This window comes from Trachypithecus francoisi, unplaced genomic scaffold (genome assembly GCF_009764315.1).
Source record: "Trachypithecus francoisi isolate TF-2019V2 unplaced genomic scaffold, Tfra_2.0 Lachesis_group16, whole genome shotgun sequence".
Lineage (NCBI taxonomy): Eukaryota > Metazoa > Chordata > Mammalia > Primates > Cercopithecidae > Trachypithecus > Trachypithecus francoisi.
This window is the reverse complement of record NW_022681461.1, coordinates 761,403-780,838: the sequence shown is the minus strand read 5'-3', so window position 1 is coordinate 780,838 and position 19,436 is coordinate 761,403. Positions and strand designations below refer to the sequence as shown.

The 19,436-nt window shown below is 48.6% G+C and overlaps 1 protein-coding gene across 8 annotated transcripts in view; it reads left to right on the top strand.

Moving 5' to 3' along the window:
- Positions 1 to 19,436, top strand: part of PTCH1 (patched 1) — a 73,619-nt gene that overhangs the window by 38,807 nt on the left and 15,376 nt on the right. For 7 of the 8 annotated variants that reach the window (XR_004443298.1, XM_033236630.1, XM_033236634.1 and 4 more), the window contains exons 10-17: positions 351 to 506; positions 1,189 to 1,287; positions 1,885 to 2,010; positions 8,532 to 8,650; positions 9,293 to 9,695; positions 11,032 to 11,341; positions 16,436 to 16,578; positions 18,616 to 18,799. Coding sequence is in view for 7 of the 8 variants with exons in the window: in XM_033236630.1 (XP_033092521.1) it covers positions 351 to 506; positions 1,189 to 1,287; positions 1,885 to 2,010; positions 8,532 to 8,650; positions 9,293 to 9,695; positions 11,032 to 11,341; positions 16,436 to 16,578; positions 18,616 to 18,799 (1,540 nt within the window). In the remaining variant the exon portion in view is untranslated. The remainder of the gene's footprint in view (positions 1 to 350; positions 507 to 1,188; positions 1,288 to 1,884; positions 2,011 to 8,531; positions 8,651 to 9,292; positions 9,696 to 11,031; positions 11,342 to 16,435; positions 16,579 to 18,615; positions 18,800 to 19,436) is intronic. The other variant, XM_033236629.1, reaches the window with a different exon arrangement.

Below are 19,436 nucleotides of genomic sequence, written 5' to 3'. Positions count from 1 at the left end.
CATGCCATGCTCCTGGGGGCTGGAGTTCGGTTTGGTGGTTTTAGTCTTTACTTTTCCATGACCGCTCCTGCTTCTTAACTGCTCTTAACATCCACGCGCAGCCGGGACAGAGAGAGCGTGGCTTCACCGTGGTTTAAAAGTGGTCTCGTGTAAAGCGTTTTTCCCATTTGCTGTTGGCCTACCTTTGACTGCTATCATTTTATGTGACGTCCTTGATGTAAAGTTTTGTTGTTGTTGGATTTCATAAGTTCTGCCTTTTGATTTGGGGTGATGGGTGGGGGGAAACATTAGAATCACGACACATTCTGATGTTCGGCTTTTGTTCTGTGCCCCCATTGTTCTGCTTGCAGCTCGCCTATGCCTGTCTAACCATGCTGCGCTGGGACTGCTCCAAGTCCCAGGGTGCCGTGGGGCTGGCTGGCGTCCTGCTGGTTGCACTGTCAGTGGCTGCAGGACTGGGCCTGTGCTCATTGATCGGAATTTCCTTTAACGCTGCAACAACTCAGGTACTAAAGGAGCCATTCATCTGCTGTCCGTTGACAAACGCCCCCTGACCCCCCAGGCTCGGCCCAGCCAGCCTTCTGTGTGTCCTTCTCACCAGAAGGGTCTCGCAGCCTTTTCCACTAGGATGCTACTGGCCTCAGGGAGATGCTGTCTCTTGATGCCGTCCGCCCTGATGGCAGTGGGTAGGAAGTCTGTTGGCCTTACTGGTTAGTAGAGACACTTCGCTGATGGGAATGTATGTCATTGACCAGGGTTGTGGCTCTCCATCTCTGGTGGGCATTGGCATGGCTTGCAGGGCTTGTGAAAGCTCAGATTGCCAGGCCCCACCCCCAGGGTTTCTCAGTAAGTCTGGGGCTGGGGCTGAGAATGTGTACTTCAGAGCAGTTCCCAGTGATGCTGGTCCATGGACCACACGCTGCGAATCATTGCTTAAATGAGTTAGATTCCTTCTCATTTACCAGCCTAAAAAAATGACAGTACACAGACCTTCGAAGTAGAAACGTGCAAGCTCTCCTGTGAGCTGAAACTGCTAGGCTTTGGGATGTCGGGTGAATTCTTCACCATGAGGTCACCAAGCTCTGCTTTGGGAGCTGTCAGGCGCTGGTGGCAGTGCCCTAACTAGCTTTAGAATCATCTGAATTGGATCTCACGTGTCTAATGCCAGCACCCTCTGTTTTGCGGTAGGTTTTGCCATTTCTTGCTCTTGGTGTTGGTGTGGATGATGTTTTCCTTCTGGCCCACGCCTTCAGTGAAACCGGACAGAATAAAAGAATCCCTTTTGAGGTAATGCAAAAGCAAAAGACGAGAGCTCTGGGGACTTAGCAGCTTCCTCTGTTCCTGAGTATTTGTCCTTTAATTTTCCTCAGTCTGGCCCAGTAAAGATTTCAGTCCCATGTCAGATGACGTGCCACTGGCTGCCAGGCAGTGAAATCAGCTGGAAGACCCTCCGGACATGTATTTGCTATGAGATGTCCCAAGAGCTGCATTTGGGGTGCCTTTGGGAATACGGGTGTTTATTTTAGTGTGACACTTTACCCCTAGTTGCCATACCTTTCCAGAGCCTGCTTTTGCTTCTCTGGAGATGTCTGTCACTTAGCCATCACCTCGCTCCACTCCCTTTTAAAATTATACTTAAGCGTTAAGTCATTATCTTGCAGCTTTCTGCTCTGGATGGGAATAACCATGAGGAATTCATGACTCTGTAGATAGTACTAAATAATGCTGGTGTTAGGGAGCAAGGCAGGTGGCTCTTTCTCTTTCCCTAATGCCAGCATGATAAGCTACAGTTGTGTTACTCTGCCATGTATCTGCTCACACAGTCTGTGCTCCAAGGGGACCCTGTCCAGTGCAGCTCTCAGCGCTGTGGTTTCTTATTCCCAGGACAGGACCGGAGAGTGCCTGAAGCGCACAGGAGCCAGCGTGGCCCTCACGTCCATCAGCAACGTCACAGCCTTCTTCATGGCCGCGTTAATCCCGATTCCTGCTCTGCGGGCGTTCTCCCTCCAGGTGAGCTTCTGGTGATGAAGGCTACGGTGATCCTGAGCGGGGCACTGACTTCCAGCATCCCGTATCTGCGGTCTCTGCTAAGGCACTTCAGTTACTTATGAAGTGAAATAGAAATGCCTATGTTTGAGGCTCTGTTTAACTGGGTGGATGCTGCTTTAAGCTTATAACCCTGACACTCCCTCCAAAAAACTCAGCACCTCTGGAGTTTTTCCTTCCTTTCTATCCCTATGAAGCCCAGATGCCTGTTGCCTTATAGAGTGGCCCCGTCCTTTGTGCGTGGCTTTCGGGGCTACTCTGCGTTGCCCTCTGGGGTCACCAGTGCTGCAGCCAGCTTCTGGGCCATGCCCTGCTTTCAAACACCACTCCCAGTACCTGTGCTTACCCCCTCTCCCGCTGCCCACCCCATCCCAAACAGGCCACCTTTTCTTTTGCTTTTGCCAAAGCAGCCCCAACCCAAGACAGTATTAAGCTGAGGTCGCATGTCAGACGGCACTGCAGGACCATGGGCTGGCCAGGCTGCTGTGGAGAATTTCCTGCAGGGTGCTCCACGGCGGGCCCTCACTTTCCACCTCCCTTTCCTAAGTTGGCCTCCACAGTCTCTCCTGTCCCCTCTTCTCTTTCCTTTTGGTCCCCTGCTCCCCTCTCAGGCTGCCCAAGCAGATTCACAGTCCCTCTCACTTCCCATGTGGAGCTTCCAGACCAGGCCGTCACCTCCAGAGGCCGTCAGCATATTTTCTAATTAGAGACTCGGCTTCTGTGAATTGTAAGCACGGACAGTTCCCTGGGATGGGGATAGAGCTGTAGTCCTTCTGTGCCTGGAGTAAATACTGACATTGCCCTTGAGCTGCTTGAAACGCATAGGAATCCTAAAATTAGTTACTGTGGCTGATAAAGCAGAGACTTCACCAGTTTGTGCCATGGTCTTCTGGAGCCCAAAGTGGCCTGGAGTTTTGATATCTCAAGATGTTATTGGGGTTTTGTGAATTAATTTCAAATTTTAAAACCTCAATCATTTCCCCTTTCTTCTCTGTGAAGATATGATATATAATTCTCAAGCTGGCCAGGTTTTTAAAGGAAACGACATCTGTGTCACTTTTTAGCCTGCTGTTATGATGCCCAGCGCACTCACACAGCTTTACGCTACTCACCACGAGCTCTTGCAGATGCAAGCAGGAAGAGAAATTGACCAGTCATGCATCTGGTTTCTGTTTATATTTTGTCAATATGTTTAGCCCTTTCCTACTCTCTTACGTTTGTCTTATATGATGAACCAGTCAATCACGTATTTCAATGTCATTTCGCTAGATACCAAGAGGCCTTGGCAACTACTGGTCCTACTGGGTTTGGGAATCGAGGCATCCTTAGTATTTTGTATGAGGCACGGTTGGATAAAAGATTCTATGCCGATGGCCATAACCACCAGCCCCAAAAGAAACACAAAAAGAAAAGGAAACAGGGTTTATTTGTATTATAAATCTATATAGAAGTAAAAATAGTGAATCAATGAATAATGTTCAGATCTGACGCTCAAACCAAAGCACAGGACAAGGAAACTCTCTGATTGCTCAGTGGCATGAAAGGTGAGCCAGACTCGCAGCGCAGCTGAAGTTGTAGAATGCCTTTGTGCGCAGGCGTGCGTCTGCTCAGCACCCGGTGGTACCCCAGTCTCATTTCATGTGCAGCAGGTGCTGGTATTGAGAAACCGTTCCTAGAGTCTTTCAGTCGTGGGACCCTGTCTCCCCATTCTCTCTCCTCTCCCCTGCTTTTCCGCTTGCCTTTTTGCTCACTGTCTGTCTGTATCTGCTCACACTCCTTCTTTTCTTCTTTTCTCTCTCATTCTCTCCTCTGCTCTCTCAGTACATACTGATGGCTCATCGAGGCCGACTGTCCTTTAACGACACCCTATGGTGTGGTGGTCTGAAACGCTACATGAGGTTTCCTTAGGAGGAGTAGCCTTGTAGAAAATCCAGTGCGTTAAGTTCTCCCAAGGTAAGCACCTTACAGAGACGAAAATAAGTACTGTTGGTTTTTGTGTTTCTGTTTCAAACCACCGCAGCATCACTGTAGAAAATTGCAACTATAGTTTCCAAGAGTCCTCATCTTGTTAAAGAATGCCTCCCCGTGACACTGGTTCATTCTCTGTCAAAAAAAAAAAAAAAGATTGCTGGGCACTGTGGCTCATACCTGTAATCCCAGCACTTTGGGAGGCCGAGGCAGGCGGCACACCTGAGGTCGGAATTCAAGACCTCCCTGACCAACATGGAGAAACCCTGTCTCTACTGAAAATAAAATATTAGCTGGGCGTGGTGATGCATGTCTGTAATCCCAGCTACTTGGGAGGCTGAGGCAGGAGAATTGCTTGAACCCAGGAGGCGGAGGTTGCAGTGAGCCAAGAGCGTGCCGTTGCACTCCAGCCTGGGTGACAGAACAAGACTGTCTCAAAAAAAAGAAAGAAAATGCAAGGAAGAGAGCGAGCTTACAGTGGTATTTGCAGTGGCCATCAGAAGATTTTCCCTGGTTCTGTTTTAAATGTATTGACCCTCAAATTTAGCCATTATGTGGCTTCTCTTTCTGTTGGTGAACAGTATCAGGTTTGACTCTGGGTGTTCAGTTGTGTTTATATTTGCAAGATGCTACAAATTAAACTTCAAAAGCGAGTGACTCAAGGTGGTTCTGTCCAATAGTAAACTTGCAATTACCTTCAGAATTTTCCATATACAACTCCAATTTTGTAGACTGACCAAATAATTAGATATTTTTTTCCACAAAGAAACTGTCTTAAACCTCATCAGCCTTTATCTATCTGCCACCTCTACACCAGGAATCACTGGTACCAGCTGTAATTCTTTGTAATTAACTAGGGCTTGCTGGTAGCCCAGCAGTGTTTATTCTTCATTGAAAACTCGCAGAACAGAACCCCTTGTTGTTCTATCTGGTCTAGGAGGGTTCGACTGGAACCTCCTCTGCACGTGTCCCAGCCTTAGCTGCTTTGAGGGGATGGGGCATTGCCTATGAGCACAATAACTAGAATTGATTCACAGTTACAATATCACCCCCATCATCTTCTCTGGTTTACTTACACTCTCTTGCCTTTGCAACAACCCTTTTTGCTTTCTGAGCAGCCCCTGCTGGTTATTTTACTATTTTGGTGTACATCTGGGAACCTGGCGTTGAGAAAATACTCCCCCATACATGTAGTAGGTTATGAGAAAGTCAGTACGACGGGACGCTGCTTGGGGTTCTTCTCTCATCCCTTAATTTCCGTCACGGACACGGAGCAAGGGGCCCAGCAGGCTTCTCTGACCGATGAGGCTTGGTAGCCGAGAAGCTCCCCAGCCTCTGTGGTGGTGGGTGTGGCTGGCAGGTGCCCATCCCTGCACCCGTGGGGCTCCCTGTGTCACAAACTTCTGCTCTCCTCATCCTCATGAACACCTGTCCAAAACGGGATGCCCGGGGTCTCTTCTCTGCGTTCCACTCCTCAAGTCTAAACATGACTGATTGTAAAAGCTAAAAGGATTCGGCCCCCAGGATTACATGCTCCTGGAAAATCTCCGTTAGAATCCTACCTGTTCTTCTTGCCATCCCCTGCTGTCTCACAGTCTCGTATCCTAACCCCGTCCACAGACATCCTCTCAGTAACGGACCAGATCTCACAAAACTCCCGGTTCTCAGCTGGGCTGGGGGCTTTGATCTGATTTACTGCATAACCTCAGGCAGGTGACTTGACTGCACTTCGGGGACGTTGTCAGGTAATACTGTCAGCAGCAGTGAGCACCTCCTGCTTGCTGTGAATCAGGCATGAATTGACCTGATCTTCATAGCTTCTTCTTTCTCTTCCCCAAAGTGAATTTCAAACCCCAGCAGTACTGAGGTGCTTGAGCCGGGTGCCGCCTCTTGCACAGTCTGTGTTTTCTGTGTGTTTTCTTCACAGGGAGCACCTACCATTCCCCTGCTCCTGACTGACCTCTTTTTCTTTTCTTTCTTTTCTTTTTCTTTTTTTATTTTTATTTTTTATTTTTTAGTTTTTTGAGGTGGAGCCTCACTCTTGTTGCCCAGGCTGGAGTGCAGTGGTGCGATCTTGGCTCACCACAACCTCCACCTCCTGGGTTCAAGCGATTCTTGTGCCTCAGCCGCCCGGGTAGCTGGGATTTTAGGCACCCGCCACCATGCCAGCTAACTTTGTATTTTTAGTAGAGATGAGGGTTCCTCCATGTTGGTCAGGCTGGTCTCGAACTCCAACCTCAAGTGATCCTCCTGCCTTGACCTCCCAAAGTGCTGGGATTATAGGCGTGAGCCGCCGCGCCCGGCTCTCTTTATCATCTTCTAAACCCTGCTGAAGCCTCTCCCAGAAAGCCTGCCTTGACTGATCACCCCTACACCCCACTGAGCTGTTCTGCAGCCTGGCACCTGCCTTTATGACGCCATCCATCATTTGGGATTGTCATTTGCGTATAGGTCTTACTCTGTGAGAATTGAGAGTAGAATTTTTCTTATCTTTGTGTCTTCAGCACCCAGCACAGTACTGGACTTTTTAAAAGATATCTCTCTCGGGTGAATTCTCCTGTCACAGTGGTGATGAGCTTATTTGTGTAGGCCTATCAGACAGGTCTTATATACATGAGAGTGGTAAGCTAACATGCTTCATATTTTTCAATTGATGAAGGATTTTCAAGATAGACCAAGAAGAAAGGGGTTAGGTCGTTTTTAGAAGAAGACTCTTGACAGGGAATTAATTATTAGAAGACATCGCTCCAGAAGTCAGGCTTGCTGGTTTACCTTGAGCATAAACTCACAATTCCCATCCAAAGCCCTTTGTGGGAGTTCTGCCTTGATTGTGTTAGCTGCCAGTTATAGCCAGGTTTTCTTTCCTCACCCTAGGACATTTATCAATCTGAGGTTTGTGAACTAAGCAGTTCTTTGAGAAGCCTCGTTTTTTATTTTCTTTCTCTCTCTCTCTTTTTTTTTTTTTTTTTTTTTGAGACAGAGTCTTGCTCTGTCACCCAGGCTGGAGTGCAGTGGTGCAATCTTGACTCACTGCAACCTCTACCTCCCAGGTTCAAGCGATTCTCCTGCCTCAGCCTCCCAAGTAGCTGGGACTACAGGCGCCCACCACCACGCTCAGCTAATTTTTGTGTGTGTTTTTAGTAGAGATGGGGTTTCACCATGTTAGCGGGTATCGTCTCGATCTCCTGACCTCATGATCCACCCGCCTCGGCCTCTGAAAGTGCTGGGATTACAGGCGTGAGCCACCGTGCCTGGCTTCGTTTTTTATTTTCAAAGCCATGTCTGTCAATTTCCTGGCTCCTCAGCATCACCAGTGCGTTTCTCTGTGGTGCCCCCTCTGCCATGCCCTTCCGAGCTGGGTCGACTTTCCCCTGGCCTCTGTTGGCTTCCTCTATTAACAGCCCAATTTTGTAATTTTTACTAGGTCAGCAGGAGATTTGCCAACACACTGCAGAATCTAGCCCTGTGTTTATTTTAGGTTATAGAGTGACTTTTGAATCTGTACTTATTTATTCTGCCTACTACAATCACACACAGGAATTTCTTTCTGCTTAACTCTCCTTGGCCTTTTGTTTCTTGCTCTCACACCCCACTGGCTACTCCAGAGGCTATTTGGAATTTGCCTATGAAAACCTCAGGGGACACGTGCGAAATTGTATTTCATGTTTTAAAGGGGGACATTTTGATGAGCTCGATCCACTTTATATAAAAGTGTTTAACTGTAAAATCAGGGTCGCGTGACCTCTTGAAAGCATTCTGGAAGGGAAACGCTTCTGTTTGTTTTACATTCTGTCTCGAGCGTGCTCTCTGTTCTGCCTTTGTGGGTTCGGTTTGGTTAGGTTACTACAACACGTTAGTAGTTTAGTGCCCAGGTGTGTGCCTTACCGGTTTATGGAATTATTAGAGATAGAAAAGTCCAGAAATAGTCAAGACTGTTCCTGTCACATCGGCTCTTGATGTAGCAAAAGAAACTCTTAACATCTGTCATAGTTTCAAACACGTCAAGAGGAAAGGGAAAGAAAAATACTGTTTAAAAGCGTCTTTATTTTCTAAGCAGTCCTCTGATTGGGCGGAGGCGTATTGGTGACCTCTGATTGGGCGGAGGCGTATTGGTGACCTCTGATTGGGCGGAGGGGCATTGGTGACCTCTGATTGGGCAGAGGCATATTGGTGACCTCTGATTGGGCGGAGGGGTATTAGTGATCTCTGATTGGGCGGAGGAGTACTGGTGACCTCTGATTGGGCGGAGGCATATTGGTGACCTCTGATTGGGCGGAGGGGTATTAGTGATCTCTGATTGGGCAGAGGCGTATTGGTGACCTCTGATTGGGCGGAGGGGTACTGGTGACCTCTGATTGGGCGGAGGGGTACTGGTGACCTCTGATTGGGCGGAGGGGTACTGGTGACCTCTGATTGGGTGGAGGGGTACTGGTGACCTCTGATTGGGTGGAGGGGTACTGGTGACCTCTGATTGGGTGGAGGTGTATTGGTGACCTGAATTTCTCTCCTGTTCCCAGGCAGCGGTAGTCGTGGTGTTCAATTTTGCCATGGTTCTGCTCATTTTTCCTGCCATTCTCAGCATGGATTTATATCGACGTGAGGACAGGAGACTGGATATTTTCTGCTGTTTTACAAGGTACGTTTTCAGACCACTGTGGCCTTTTGGTTGGGTGCAGAATTGTGCAGAACTCTTTCAGCCTGTGGACTTAGACAGGAATGTGGGTAACAGGGTTTGTGCTGGCATGGAGGATACAGGGGAGGGATTGGACAGAGGCTGCTTCCCTAGGGGGGCATCAGAGTCCCCAGGGCTTCCTTCTCCCCTGCCCCAGCTGAACAGTCTCACAGCCCTCGGGATGCTGGTACCGATGACCCCTTTTCCCATCATGAACTGATGTTGCCAATTGTGGGAGTGTTTCATATCTCTGCGTTAGAGCAGAACAAGATTGAAAACCACCCATCTAGAAGATGTGTAGTCCTTTGGTGGTGGTTTGATTTTGTTTGGAATTATGCTTTGAAGGATTTGTCATGATGGAACTTGCTTTTGGAAGCCAAATTTAGGATCAGTTCTCCATGTGGCCTCCTCAGACTGACTTTTATCTAGTTCACCAGGCAATGATGTTATCAGCCAGGCGATGTTTCTGGAGTTCAGCAGTGTAATGTTTCTTTTCCTAAGTCAGGGCTGTGTAAAATAGCTTCCCCGTACACAGTGAAAATGGCAGAATGAAAGCAGCGTTTCCCTCTTTAAGCGTAACATTGCAGCGTGCTTCCCTCCTTTCAGCCCCTGCGTCAGCAGAGTGATTCAGGTTGAACCTCAGGCCTACACCGACACGCGCGACAATACCCGCCACAGCCCCCCACCCCCCTACAGCAGCCACAGCTTTGCCCATGAAACGCAGATTACCATGCAGTCCACTGTCCAGCTCCGCACGGAGTACGACCCCCACACACACGTGTACTACACCACGGCCGAGCCGCGCTCCGAGATCTCCGTGCAGCCCGTCACCGTGACACAGGACACCCTCCGCTGCCAGAGCCCGGAGAGCACCAGCTCCACAAGGGACCTGCTCTCCCAGTTCTCCGACTCCAGCCTCCACTGCCTTGAGCCCCGCTGTACCAAGTGGACGCTCTCATCTTTTGCAGAGAAGCACTATGCTCCTTTCCTCTTGAAACCAAAAGCCAAGGTAATCTGCCACAACTTAAGACTCTTCCTGTCTTCAAAAAAATAACAGAACCTTTGGAGCTCATCAGATTGCTTTTACTTTTCTTCTTTTGCCTTAAAAAAAATTCATATAAGTATGATATATTTCAGTCCTCCAGAAGTCAACACTTGTAGAGCATAGGGCCATTTTAATGAGGTTATCTTCCATGGGAGTGAACCTCCATGCAGCGAGTCTTTTTATGAATGAGGTTGTTTAAAAATGTGATTATTGCCAGGTGCGGTGGCTCATGCCTGTTATCCCAGCGCTTTGGGAGGCTGAGGTGGGAGGATGGCTTGAGCCAGGAGTTCGAGAATAGCCTTGGGCAACAAAGGACGACCCTGTCTCTACAAAATATTTTAAAAATTAGCCGGGGACAGGTGTGGCTCACGCCCGTAATCCCAGCATTGTGGGAGGCCAAGGACAGCAGATTGCTTGAACCCAGGAGTTCAAGACCAGCCCAGGCAACGTGGTGAAACTCCATCTCTACAAAAAATTGCCAGGGCATGGTGCTCTGCCTATAGTCCCAGCTGCTTAGGAGGCTGAAGTGAGAAGATCCCTGAGCCCGGGGAGTCAAGGCTACAGTGAACCATGATGGCGCCACTTCATTCCAGCCTGGGGGAGAGAGTGAGACCCTGTCTCAAAAGAGAGAGAGGGAAAAAAAAGGCATGGTGCTGTGTACCTGTAGTCCTAGCTACTTGGGCAGCTGAGACAGGAGGATCACTTGAGCCCAGGAGTTGGAGGCAACAGTGAGCCCTGATCATGCCACTGCACTCCATCCTGGGAAACAGAGTGAGATCCCAACTCAGATAAATAACAAAACAAGGCTGGGCGTGGTGGCTCACGCCTGCAATCCCAGCACTTTGGGAGGCCGAGGCAGGTGGATCACCTGAGGTCAGGAGTTCAAGACCAGCCTGGCCAACATGGTGAATCCGCATCTCTACTAAAAATACAAAAAAAATAGCCAGGCGTGGTGGTGCACACCTGTAATCCCAGCTACTCAGGAGGCTGAGGCATGAGAATTGCTTGAACCTGGGAGGTGGAGGTTACAGTGAGCCGAGATGGCACCACTGCACTCTAGCCTGGGCAGCACAAGACTCTGTGTCACCAAAAAAAAAAAAAATATATATATATATATGAATAACAAAAATGCTATTATTATGATTTTATCCTTTTTCCTATGGGAGAACAACCCCTACAAGCTAAATCAGGTCAAGTGTGGTGGTGAAAACAAGGTATTAACTAGACAGCTTCTCTTTGTCCAGGCAGAGTCAGTGGTGCTCCCTGGGATCTGTCTGACCTTGTACCTCTTCTGTTCCAGGTAGTGGTGATCTTCCTTTTTCTGGGCTTGCTGGGGGTCAGCCTTTATGGGACTACCCGAGTGAGAGACGGGCTGGACCTTACGGACATTGTACCTCGGGAAACCAGAGAATATGACTTTATTGCTGCACAGTTCAAATACTTTTCTTTCTACAACATGTATATAGTCACCCAGAAAGCAGACTACCCGAATATCCAGCACTTACTTTACGACCTTCACAGGAGTTTCAGTAACGTGAAGTATGTCATGTTAGAAGAAAACAAACAGCTTCCCAAAATGTGGCTGCACTACTTCAGAGACTGGCTTCAAGGTAAGACGCTGTGGGAGGGCTTTCGTCCTTTTGGTCTTTTGCATGTTCAGCTTCAACAGGTTCCTTTGTCCTGATCATGAAAGTGTTAGATTAGAATGTAACACTGACTTGTTTCATGGGCTTATAAGAGTTGCTCAAGAGTCTTACCTGGACTGTTTCTACAGCAGCCTCCCAGCTCTGGCTTTTCCCTGTAAAATGATGCAGATAATTCAGACGAGCTTCTGTGGGAAGGTACAAATGCACGTTAGGAAAAGGGGAGCATGTAACACATGGAGCCGAGGCTTCTGGTGCTTTCCTCTTAGATAGATGGTGACTAGTTTGGTGACCACATGAAATCAAAGTGTGCCTGGGATTACCAGACTGATTGCCAAATTATAGCTTACTGCACCAGGAAACGCTTAAGCAGTGGACATAGTCTTCAACTCCATATTTTGACCATCCTTTAAAAAGCTATTTGTCTATTTCTAATTGACTTTGTTTTTAGAGCAGTTTCAGGTTTCCAGGAAAATTGAGCAGAAGGTGCCGAGATGGCCCATGTCCCCTTTCCTCACCCATGCACAGCCCCCCACTATAAACGTCCCGCAGCAGAGGGGTGTATTCGTTACAGCTGATGAACCTGCACGCTGTTACCCAGGCTCCATAGTTTACGGTTGGGTTCATTTTGACCATTTCTTGATTTGGTACATGAAGTAAAGTTATAAATGCTTAATCACATTTCACATTATTTTATAAATAATCAAATTCTGCTTTAAAATGCCTTTCTTCGTCGGGTGCGGTGGCTCACACCTGTAAATCCCAGCACTTTGGGATGCCAAGGTGGGCAGATCACCTGAGGTCAGGAGTTCAAGACCAGCGTGGCCAACATGGTGAAACCCCATCTCTACTAAAAATACAAAAATTAGCTGGGCGTGGTGCTGGGTGCCTGTAATCCCAGCTACTCAGGAGACTGAGGCAGGAGAATCACTTGAACCTGGGAGGTGGAGGTTGCAGTGAGCCTAGATTGCACCATTACACTCCAGCCTGGGCGACAAGAGCAAGACTCCATCTCAAAAAATAAATAAATAATAAAGTGCCTTTATTGATTTCTTCGCTCTTAGAAATGTTTCTAGGAAATATTCATCAGCTGGAGGGAAAAAAAAGTCTAAATTTTCTCCTGACCAACTGCATATAAATGTATGCAGTGATTGCAAGAACATCTGTTCATTTATTCTGCGTTGACACATGCAAAGCCAAGTAGAGAATCAGGATAATTATCCACCCAATTCAAGCAAAAACGCTTTTACTGGAGTACCAAATCATTATGGCCCCCAACATTTTTTGGCTTAGATTATCCAAATGATTGTCTTAATTTCCCACTTAATTAGGCTTGTTTAAACACAGATGTAAGTGCCTTTTTTGGTTTGAAGTCAATACACTTGTATGTAAAGACTCAGCAGCCAGTTTCCCTGAGAGTTTGCAGGAAATGGTCAACAACTTGAGGTTGGTGGAGGATAGTTCCATACAGCTAGCTTCTGGCCTTGACTTGTGTTTACCAGAACTTTGTGCCTACATGTATACCCAGTTTGACTTTCCTTTTGGAGGAAGGTAAAGAGAACATGCCATGATTATTATTTATTAACAGCCTCCTGAGACAAACGTGAATTTATTCCAAGCTTTATTTTTCACATTTAGTTTAGAAAGCAATGGTTTTCGGGATAATGAGTTAAAAGAGAGACAGTGGAGAGAGTCCCTGCTTTTCATGTTCCCTGCATTGACCAAAGACATGCAAATAACTTGCCACAGATAACAAAGAGATCTGCTCTGCTCTGCCAGTCTCTGTGCAGAGGAGGTTATTGTAGAATATATTTCAGTGTCTTTGGCCACTGCTCTGGAGTGTGGCATGCTAGGCAAAGATTGGGAAGAGGGTAAAGGGAGATTGTCTTAAGGCCGTGCAGGGAGTTAACCTTTTTATAGAGCATTGTAGATCATCTCTATACGTTTCTTCCTTTATAGATGTAAAGCAGCTGGACTTGAGATTTATTTTCTAAGGTGCATTGGAATCATGTTTTGATTGCTATGTGAGCGGCATACACCTAGACCAAGTGAGATCCATTGGTGCTAAGCAATCAGGATCCCAGGCAGCCCTGGGACTCCATGATTGACTCTTCCAAGGTCCACTAGAGCACTCAACACAGAATGACCAGACACTGGAGCCCTTTGCTGCCTACACGTTTTTCAGGCCTGTTGAGTCTTTGAACGTTTTCTCCAAGGAAACAGTTAGCCTTGAGTCAGCTTTCCTTGCTGACATTTTTATGTGGTTTTCAAATGGTGGGAGCCTCATTGGTTTTTAATGGAATTCCCATTAAAACCATGTTATCTCATTGGTCTTTATCAACATTCCAAAAGTTTATCTTTGATTTGTTTTACTCCAAAAACTATATAATGGTTAATTTCAAAACTGTCCCACATGTCACATCTTAAAACATACATGCAAACAAGGCAGAATCAGATCAAAATCATGCCTCGAATCATGTGCAAATGTGTTCCTTTTTATTTCACGCTGGATTATGCAAACAAAATTGTGATTAACATTTTACTTCTGGGGTTCCATAGCTGAAGGAAAATGGGCAATCGGGATTATTCCTTTAGGCCAGAACTTTACACTAGAAAATAATTACTGGCACAAGGTATTCATAAGGGGAGAACTTCTAGCTGACATGTTAAGATTTGCTGTAAAATAAGTAAAATGTCCAGTTTTCTAGAGTGTGTGTGCGTTGGAATATGAAGCACTGGCTAAGGGGCAGTGGAAACCCAACCTTATCCGTTGTCTTGTGTCCAGGGTCGAACCTGGTACATGTGCTTAGGCCAGCCCGTTGTTACTTGAGCTTTTTGGTGATTCGTCAGAAAATACCGTAGTAATGGGGAAAGAACTTAACTGTTCCGTAAAGTCGATCACTGTTTCATATTCATCTTTGAGCCCCCAGTAGAGTGAATGGCACCTAAGGGACCAGCAGTGTGGATTCTGAGTTGAATCCAGTTTCCAACAAGGCCGACTTCCCCAAATAGGTTCTTTCTTCCTTTGTTTCACCCTCGGGTGTCCCAAAAGTCTTTGTGTGTGAATGTTGTAAAACCGCCTCAGATTTTGGGGACCTTGTTTGCCACCAGATGTTGTTGATGCTGGAGTTGAATCTGCTTGTCTTACTCCTGCCTTTGACACATCTTTGGGTGCCACGGTGTGTCCCGGAACTGTAGGCCAGTGAGTGGCTCCATCTGCCTCTGCTGACTGGCTGCCTGGGTTTGAGCTCCGTCCAACACTCGCCTGCTGGGTGGCCTTCTCCAGGCCCCCCTCTCCAAGCCTCAGTTCCTCCACGTGTGAAGCCGGAGTCACTAACTGTAACGGGGCTGTCCCTTGGTTGCTGTGATGCCCAGCGCTGCCCCACACTCACCAAAGCGTGAGCCTGTCTTCAGGATTAGCCGGTTAAGGGAGAGGGGCTTAAAGCCCAGGACGCGCCGTGACGTCATGAAAACTGTGACGGCGAGGAAAACAGATGAGGTCTCCCTTTTTGAGGTGAGGGGAAAGGAGCAGCAGTAATTTTTCTTCTCCTGTTCATTTTTTTTTAAAAACAGGAAGAAAGGGCTTTCAGTAATAACATCTGCTGGGTGCCGTGTGTGTGTGTGCATGCCTCCCTGTGAAAACCCGTGTGTCTGGGAGGTACGCGGCCCACCCCGTCGTCTCCCGTCCCGTCTCCCCTCCACGCTCACCCCGACACGGCCTCCCTTCACCGCCAAGCCTATTGTCATCCCCAAATTGTTCCTCTAGCCAGTAGTGTCAGAAGGAGAGTTTCACTTCTCAGAGAGACAGAAGGGGGCCTGTGCTCCCCCGCCGTCCCCCCACTTCAGACCCCAAGAGCTTAACCATTCTGAGCACTAACGCAACCAGATTTTTTTTTTTGAAGCCTTTGAAATCATCCAAGGCATGTCCTGAAATGAAATAAACCCGTCTCCCTTCTTGCTAGCCGTGTCCAACCCATACATGTACAGCTTGTTCAAAAGCTGTGGTTTCCTGAGCTGCTGGGGTTGGGAGTTCGACTTGGGAGGTGGCTGGGAGGGGCAGGGGTGGGTGAGGGGTGGGGGTGTCCCGGAGAGCGTGCGCACCAGCCGGCGCTCAGACCCTAAGGCCGGGTCACCGGGGCCCTGTTTTCTCTTCCAACACGCTTATCTCTTTACAGCTGCAGCCAAACCGTCAGGTCTGTAATGATGGTTTTGATTACGGAGGCCAAGCGCAGCTGTGTGTGGTGGACTGGCGGGCTCGCCCATCCCCCAGGCCCAGAAAGCTCTTTCCTCCCCCTCCCCGGCTTGTGGTTTGTCATCTGTTCTCACAGAGCCTCCTTGTATTGGCCTGTGGCTTCCTGTTCTCAATCGGATCCAAATTTACCCTGTGAGGTATTTCCCTGCACGCACATGAGTGCCTTCCCTTCCTTCTCCTCCACCCCCTCTCCTGAGGAAGGGTGGCAGAGAGGAAGAGAGCAGTCGAGAGTGAATAGGTATTGGCTGTGATCTTTACACAACCTGGCAGCGGATCCCACAGCTTGTGTTAGCTCCACAAGTCGAACAGATGGAACAAATTGACAGAATCGTGTTCGCTCACCCTGGGCTCCAGAAGCAGCTGAGCTGCTGTTTGAAGTTGGGAGTTTGAGTATGCTTTTCCCCTCCGCGTGGGATTTCTGGGTGTGTTGAAGAACCCATGACTTAGCACCCCGAGTGGCACGAAACGGTGAATGACCCTGGGGGGTGTCCCTGCCGCACTCTTGCCTTCTTTTGTAATTGTCATGGGGCGAAAGGAGGAGAGCGGTTTTTCTTAAGATAAAATATGAGTATTTGTTTCACAGAAACAGATCATCTCCTTCCCCCTTTTCAGCAGTGGCTGGCAACAGCTGCAGTTCATTCATGAAAGTCCAGTGCTGTCAGTCAAAGTGGATGTGGAACACAGAGCGTGTGTTTCTGATGGACGTCTGAGAGCCCCCTGCCCTGCTCACTCTCCTCAGCCCACCCCGTTAGGACCAGGGTCCTTCTGGCTGCGGGTTATAATGTGTTACAATCATTTGCCATTTCTAGGACTTCAGGATGCATTTGACAGTGACTGGGAAACCGGGAAAATCATGCCAAACAATTACAAGAACGGATCAGACGATGGAGTCCTTGCCTACAAACTCCTGGTGCAAACCGGCAGCCGCGATAAGCCCATCGACATCAGCCAGGTACTGCCGCTGCTGCGCACTGAGGGCGCGTCCAGGGCTGCGGGGCCGCTGCCCTGGTGGAGGTCACTTCACAGCATGTGACCCCACCCTGTGCTCTCTGGAGACCTGAGGCACTGGGAGCTGGTAGGAGGAATACTGGGTCACTCTACTTCACCTCCTCCCACCAGCTAATTGTGCGACCTCAGGCCAGCCCGTGCGCCTCGCTTTCCTCATTTGTCAAAGGGGACAGGCGTGTTCCTACCACCAGAGCGGTGGTCAGAATGAAGTGCAGCCGAGCGAGTGCAGGCTCTTTCCAATGCTGGAAACGCAGCAGCATGCGATTCTTTCAGTTCTAGGACTCAGTACCGTGAAGACAAGCTTGCAAAGATGGGTTTCTTGGGTCGCGGTCATTTGGATGAGCAGAATTTGGGGTAGGTGGGTGGGTTAGGAGATTGGGGAGGTGACAGCAGGATAGGAGGGTTTGTTACATTTGAGATCTCTGGGTGGCCCTGGCCCCAGGAGTAGACAGATCGCTCTGCGATGAGTGAAGCAAACGGAAACGTGCACCCTTGGAGTCGGAGTGGCCACGCCATGCTGCTCACTCCTGCAGTAGTAACTGTGTCTGTTTGGGAATCATATTCTCCACCTGTGTCTGCATCGTCTTCCTGCCGTTCGGTTCCCAGCATACCCCTTTTGGTTCTGCAAGTGTGTGCAGGAGTGTGTTGGACTCTTCCCGTTGCACAGGACCCGGGCTAGGGCTGCTTCAGCTTCCTCAGAGCCTCTTCCCTCTGCTCTTTGTAGCTTGCTTGCTTCACCTTCAGGCAGAAAACCGTCATACTAATGATCTTCTCAGCAGCTCTGTTTATCGTCTCCCCTGTTTTGCTGGCGTGCAAGGTGACAGATTTACAAAGTACATTGTTCAGAGTTGTTCAGGAGTATGGAACTCTGAGCTCACAGCAGCAGGCAGCAGACCGTCCCGTTTCCCAAGGATGCGGGCAGAGGTGTCTGCCTCAGAGACACCAGGGAGGTGCCCAGGGACACTGTGGGACAAACAGGATTGGGCCGGGCCCCCGGATATCATCTCCTCCTCCCGGGAGGGAGAAAGGCGTGCCTCATGCACGGAGGCCACGGGCTGCGCTGTGTGATTCCAGGGATGTGTTGAGGACGTACAGTTGTTACATATCCTGTGGATTAATCGAATCCAGATTCCCGAAATCTAGTTCTCTCACTCTCTCCCTGCTCCTTTTTCCTTCACTCCTTCTCTGGGAGCTGCTGTCACTGGTGTTTTTCATTTTGTTTTAAAAAGACCCAAAGTGAGGAACGAGGCCTGAATCTAAAATAAACAGGAAACAGAATTTTTCTATGTATATAAAATAGACATACACATACTGAGTCCCACAGAGCTCCCCACCTCAGCGAAACCCACCAGCCCTCCTGCAGAGGGAGCACATTTGGCCACGCAGACGCGGCGGCCTGCCGAGTCCAGCGACCTCCGGGAACAGGATCCCCCTGCGAGGCTGAGGGTGTACACTCGTCCCTTGCACTTTCTGACACTGGGCATTTTTTGAACCCACAGGTCATAGGAGGCTAGTGTTAGCAACATTTATACAGATGTTGTTTTATTTTTATAGCTCTCCTCCATTTACTGGGCGGCATTTCCTTCAGTGTTAACAACAGAGGTTAACTGCACACAGACGTGCATGGGGACTCTTGCCAGGTTTCTCCCCCTTCCCCTCCTATAAATATGTTTCTCCAGATTGTTCATTCTCTGCCTTGGCTGCAGACGGTCTTTTAGCATTCAGATTTAATTGGTTCAGCCAATTCCTGGGCCATCTGCAGAACTGTGTTTGTTGTAAACACGCCAGTGATTGCATCCTCTGATAAGTGCACATTGAAAGAAATCAAAGGTGTTCTGATGGGGTTTTCGACACTTTCAACAGTGGGCATTCTATCCTTTGTTGTGATGCTGGTGCGAAGCTCGGCTTCCGTGCTCTGAAGGCAGAAGTGTGTTTACCCCAACCCCATTCTCAAAGGCCTCTGTTCTTCCCGTTTTTGTAGTTGACTAAACAGCGTCTGGTGGATGCAGATGGCATCATTAATCCCAGCGCTTTCTACATCTACCTGACGGCTTGGGTCAGCAATGACCCTGTCGCGTATGCTGCCTCCCAGGCCAACATCCGGCCGCACCGACCGGAATGGGTCCACGACAAAGCCGACTACATGCCTGAAACAAGGCTGAGAAGTAAGTAGTGTTTTATCGGGGGTGCTGGGAGCTTACAGAGATGCCTTCCCTGGTTCTCCAAACTCAGCAACAGCCTTCGTCCGTTGATACTACCCAGGGTTCAAAAGTGTAAACAGAACAATCAATTTCTTCTCGTTTAAAACTCCGGGAGACAGACAAGGATGTGTAATGGGATACCACCCCACACTCTGTCACGATGGGAAATAAGCGTCTCGTCTCCGTGCGTAGCTTCGATGCTAAGACGCTCATTAGGCATTGCTCTCGCATGCCAGCTGTTCCCTGTGAACACCGGGGACGCCTCCAGGTTGAGTGTTATTTTACTATTGCAGAGTTTTATCGCTGAGGATTATATGTTTATCTTCACTTTGTCAACTCTGGTGTTGAAGGGATTTTTGGCACATCGGGTCATTCCTATAAGCCACCAAGCACCTGCACTCTGTCAAAGCTGTTTAAACCGGAGCGGAGAAGTCTATATACAACAGTGTCCTCTTCTTTTCACCTCTCAGCCCAGAGTTTGAAAGGTGGTTCTGTGTGGATTTCATGTGCATTTCTGGTGGAGACATGAGTAGCGTATGCTTTGGATACCGGGCCCAGGGAGGATGTGAGAGAGAAGACGGGTCCCCTTGCAAACATGGCT